Source organism: Nicrophorus vespilloides, unplaced genomic scaffold (genome assembly GCF_001412225.1).
Source record: "Nicrophorus vespilloides isolate i.1.1-1 unplaced genomic scaffold, Nicve_v1.0, whole genome shotgun sequence".
In the NCBI taxonomy this organism is placed as follows: domain Eukaryota; kingdom Metazoa; phylum Arthropoda; class Insecta; order Coleoptera; family Silphidae; genus Nicrophorus; species Nicrophorus vespilloides.
This window is the reverse complement of record NW_017098598.1, coordinates 74,398-78,125: the sequence shown is the minus strand read 5'-3', so window position 1 is coordinate 78,125 and position 3,728 is coordinate 74,398. Positions and strand designations below refer to the sequence as shown.

Genomic DNA, 3,728 nt, shown 5'->3' with positions numbered 1-3,728 from the left:
ATCGATATATTACTGTGCTCTTATCCATATTGCTGTAATGCGCGTTCCTTTTATGAAAGGGGAGGCGCCAAATGATTACATACTTTTGAGGGAGGCGTAGTAACTTCAAGTTTGGAAACCACTGCCTTAAAGTATTCAAACAAAATAGTTTTTTTTTCTATATTATATAAATAAGCCAATTTTATTCATGATGTTTACATTTTTGAGCTTAGACATTTCTAGGCTACCCAATTTGGTCTACTCGATACTTCGTTTAATTATATTTTGATATTTAAACTCGTATTTTTTAATTTCAAATATAAAATACTTATATAGATTTCATTATCAATTAGTGTAGGTTGGGTTACATAAACTATTGACCTTCATATTATACACTGTGTTCCTCATTACTGTTTCTAACCTTCAATCAGCATTTAATAATAAATACGGAAATATGGGTGATGTGAAGAAAGTTTTATTTGTTTGCTTAGGTAAATACGAAAGCATTTTTATCAATATCAATAGATTTCTTCAATTTTTGCATATATTTCTATACCCACAGTAATATTTTTTGTTCAAATTGGGAATTTATTTTGGATAAATCAAGTGAAAATGTTTTATTACACTTTGCTTAAATGTTATATTAATTTTAATGATTAGTAATGCTAGATTATTGTTTTAAATATCCATTTCAGGGAATATTTGTAGGTCGCCAATTGCCGAAGCTGTGTTTCTACATTTGATAAAACAGCGAGGTGTTAGCGAACAATGGGAGGTAGATAGTGCAGCTCTTGGAGGATGGCACGTTGGTTCTTTGCCTGATCGAAGGGCTCGTCAGACATTGGCAAAGCATTCCGTTGACTACGATAATACCGCTAGACAGGTAAACATTATAACAGTAAAATATTGAATGTTTGTATTATTCTTATTTAGATTCATCCAAACGACTTTGTTGAATACGATTACATTTTCGGCATGGACCTGAACAACATCTCTGCTTTGAATAGTGAAGCGAAGGATGTTAAAAACAGTAAAGCTAAAATTTTATTGTTGGGTGATTCTGATCCACAAGGTGAACGCATCATACGGGACCCATACTACGTAAGAAATGAGTGTATTTATTGAACGTCTTAAATAATTTGTTTGATTACAGGATGACGATTCGAAGGGATTTGAGCAATGTTATCAACAATGCATGCGATGCTGTAACGCTTTTCTAGATCAAAATCAGTAAACGGATTCAATCAGGGAACGGTTGGTTTTATTGATCCCTTCCTGAATCTCTTCGCCAATTCCTTTTGCATTGCATGTTGATCCTGTTGACTCGCCTTCGTTATTTCCTCCATGACTTCGTGGTTGTAAGTCGAGTGAAGCATAAGAGCCAAGACTCCAGCTCTGGATGCCATAGCCTGGCGGATTTGCCTTTCCTTTTCTAATAACTCGTCCATCTTCAGCCATTGCCTAACTCTCTCCAAATCAATCTGAAACAGACCGCTTGTTAATAAACTATTCATTAAGAGAAAATCACGTATTAAAAACCTCTGCACGTCGTAATTTCTCCCAGACATGATGCTTCACGCAATTCTTTTTTGGTGCTCTGCAGAACTCCCCTGTTTGATCGAACACGTTTGTGACCAACGGACATCCACATACCTCGTGATCTCCAATTTTTGGGTCTTTGCAATGCTCAGGGCAGAGTACCCGTAGACGTTTGCAGTACGTCCTGTTGATGGGATTGAAGAAGTCGCAAAACATTACATTCCCTACAATAATAGCCCAAGTTTAAAATAATAACGATTAGTTTGACATGATTAAATTACCTTCAATACGAGTTTTGAAAATTGACCCAAAGCTAGCCTGTGATTCATACTTGTTGAAACATTTCTCCATATGCTTAACGGCAGTTTTTGAGTGGATCTCATGCCCACAAGTTATGCAATACGTGGACATCTCGCCTTCTTCATCGTAGTCGAATTCAGCGTCCGGATCGACTGAGGCGTTTTTAGCTCTCTCGACGATCGCGTCCAATTCACTGTGGCGTTTATCTAATTCGAGCAATATTTGCTTTACCTCGATCTGTTGTTTTCTAATAGAATCCAAAACTAAAAATATAAATAAATTTACGTATTTTAAACAAATACAGTATTTTTACCTTTTATATTCTTGTCTTCAGCCATACAAGGACTCAATGCCCATTCTTGTATACGTTGCGGTAAAACCTGATAGATCCTATTAGTCGCAAGGCGATTACCGCAAGCATCAGAGCAATATTTAGACCCAAACCTAGCACTATTTGTGCAACTAGGGCCATGGCACTGCCTAGCATAGTCCGTCTGTAAATGAGCAGTGGAGCATTCTCGCTCAGAACTTGAATCTCTTCTCTTTCTTCTACCCCTGGAGTGCACCCCACCGTAATTCACGCAAATCCGTTGCTTACATCTCTCCTTGTGCTTAGAACCGTGCTTGCTATTTTTCTTATTGCTGCAAACGTCGCAGCGACCACAATCTTCCGTTCTAAAACACCCCATGCAGTCCCCGCATTTCTTCGGTTTCTTATCCTTGATGTTCTCATTTCTTTCCTTTCGTTTCTTCTGCTTGAAATCGGCTTCAGTCGGTGGGTTCTGCCGAACCGGCAGATCATCTCGTTTCGTCTTCCAACGTGTTTTCAATGTTGAATCTTCTTCAGTGCAGCGAATGCAGAAGTACTGTCGAATCAATTTTGCTTCCTTCTCGGATATGTTGATGCAATCTCCATGGTACCATTCTTCGCAAGCATCGCAAGCGATCATGAATCGGGAGGAGTCGGAGGAACGACAAATGCAGTATGCTTGTCCATCCTGTTTTAAAAGTGTGTCGATTTTCGACTGACGTTCTGGCAGCAAAAATTGCTTTGCAATTTCTTCACGCTGTAATCAAGTTTTATTTTTAGTACAATATTTGGGAATGTTTGAATATTATTATGTGAAATCAAACTTCTTTTAATGTCTTATCAAAACTGTATTATATATCTGCATATATAAAACATTCGAATAGTAATAAAAACAATATATTTCATGTATATTCCTATATAGATTTCCTATTGCCCATATTATATGAATTATAATAAAGTAATGTTAGAAACAAATAGGGCACAAAGTTCTAGGTTTACAACTAATAAAAATGCATTTATGTTACAGGTTAATATCTAAAAAAGCAATAGTAATTTTATTTGAAAAGAAGTAATTACAAAGTTAGGTTAGGTATATGCAGAGTACTTACAGAAATATCTCGTTTCTTTGACATACTTTGATCTATTGATTCTAATGTTACAAGTGTTACGTTTATAACACAAGAAGACTTTATTAATAAGTATTGCTAATTTTTGCAGCTTTTGTTACACTGATATCAACTAATGTCAACACAAAATATAAACTAGATGACTTATGCATAAACGGTTGCATAATAATACACAGTTGACTAATGCAAATAAAGTTGTCTACGTTTAAAAAAAAAGTTTAAATTAATGTATACTTTTGAAAAAAAAAAAACTAATGTAGTATCATTCGAAATCACGACGTTTGAAATGCCGACTGTATCGAAATCCCGACAACCATAATCCCGACTATATTAAAATCCCGACAATCATAATGCCGACTGCATCAAAATTTCGACTATATCAAAAATGTCTACAATAACATTTTTAAATTATTTCTGACTTTTAAATTGTTATTAATAATAAATAATAACAATTAATAATCTAATTGTATTTG

At 35.2% G+C, this 3,728-nt stretch overlaps 2 protein-coding genes across 2 annotated transcripts; one reads left to right on the top strand and one right to left on the bottom strand.

Annotated features, from left to right (window-relative positions):
- Window positions 1–363: 363 nt before the first annotated feature.
- Window positions 364–1,231, top strand: LOC108562832 (low molecular weight phosphotyrosine protein phosphatase-like). The gene is made up of 4 exons (XM_017921301.1): window positions 364–470; window positions 675–862; window positions 913–1,080; window positions 1,133–1,231. Exons 1-4 carry the CDS (start codon window positions 434–436, stop codon window positions 1,211–1,213), a joined length of 474 nt encoding a protein of 157 aa, XP_017776790.1. The 5' UTR covers window positions 364–433; the 3' UTR covers window positions 1,214–1,231.
- Window positions 1,207–3,405, bottom strand: LOC108562831 (CXXC-type zinc finger protein 1). Its single transcript, XM_017921300.1, has 5 exons — window positions 3,238–3,405; window positions 2,132–2,885; window positions 1,800–2,081; window positions 1,519–1,742; window positions 1,207–1,460 (listed from the first exon to the last, which is right to left on the bottom strand). The coding sequence occupies exons 1-5, from the start codon at window positions 3,259–3,261 to the stop codon at window positions 1,224–1,226; spliced, it is 1,521 nt and encodes a 506-aa protein (XP_017776789.1). The 5' UTR covers window positions 3,262–3,405; the 3' UTR covers window positions 1,207–1,223.
- Between the last annotated feature and the right edge of the window lie 323 nt (window positions 3,406–3,728).

Excerpts from the sequence above, each read along its gene's own strand:
- LOC108562832 (XM_017921301.1), top strand. The coding sequence starts at position 434 with ATGGGTGATGTGAAGAAAGTTTTATTTGTTTGCTTAG. Across the intron at positions 863-912 it reads ACGATAATACCGCTAGACAG|ATTCATCCAAACGACTTTGT; the intron begins GTAAACATTATA and ends ATTCTTATTTAG. Across the intron at positions 1,081-1,132 it reads TCATACGGGACCCATACTAC|GATGACGATTCGAAGGGATT; the intron begins GTAAGAAATGAG and ends GTTTGATTACAG.
- LOC108562831 (XM_017921300.1), bottom strand. The coding sequence starts at position 3,261 with ATGTCAAAGAAACGAGATATTTCT. Across the intron at positions 2,886-3,237 it reads CAAAGAAACGAGATATTTCT|CGTGAAGAAATTGCAAAGCA; the intron begins GTAAGTACTCTG and ends ACTTGATTACAG. Across the intron at positions 2,082-2,131 it reads TGAAGACAAGAATATAAAAG|TTTTGGATTCTATTAGAAAA; the intron begins GTAAAAATACTG and ends TTATATTTTTAG.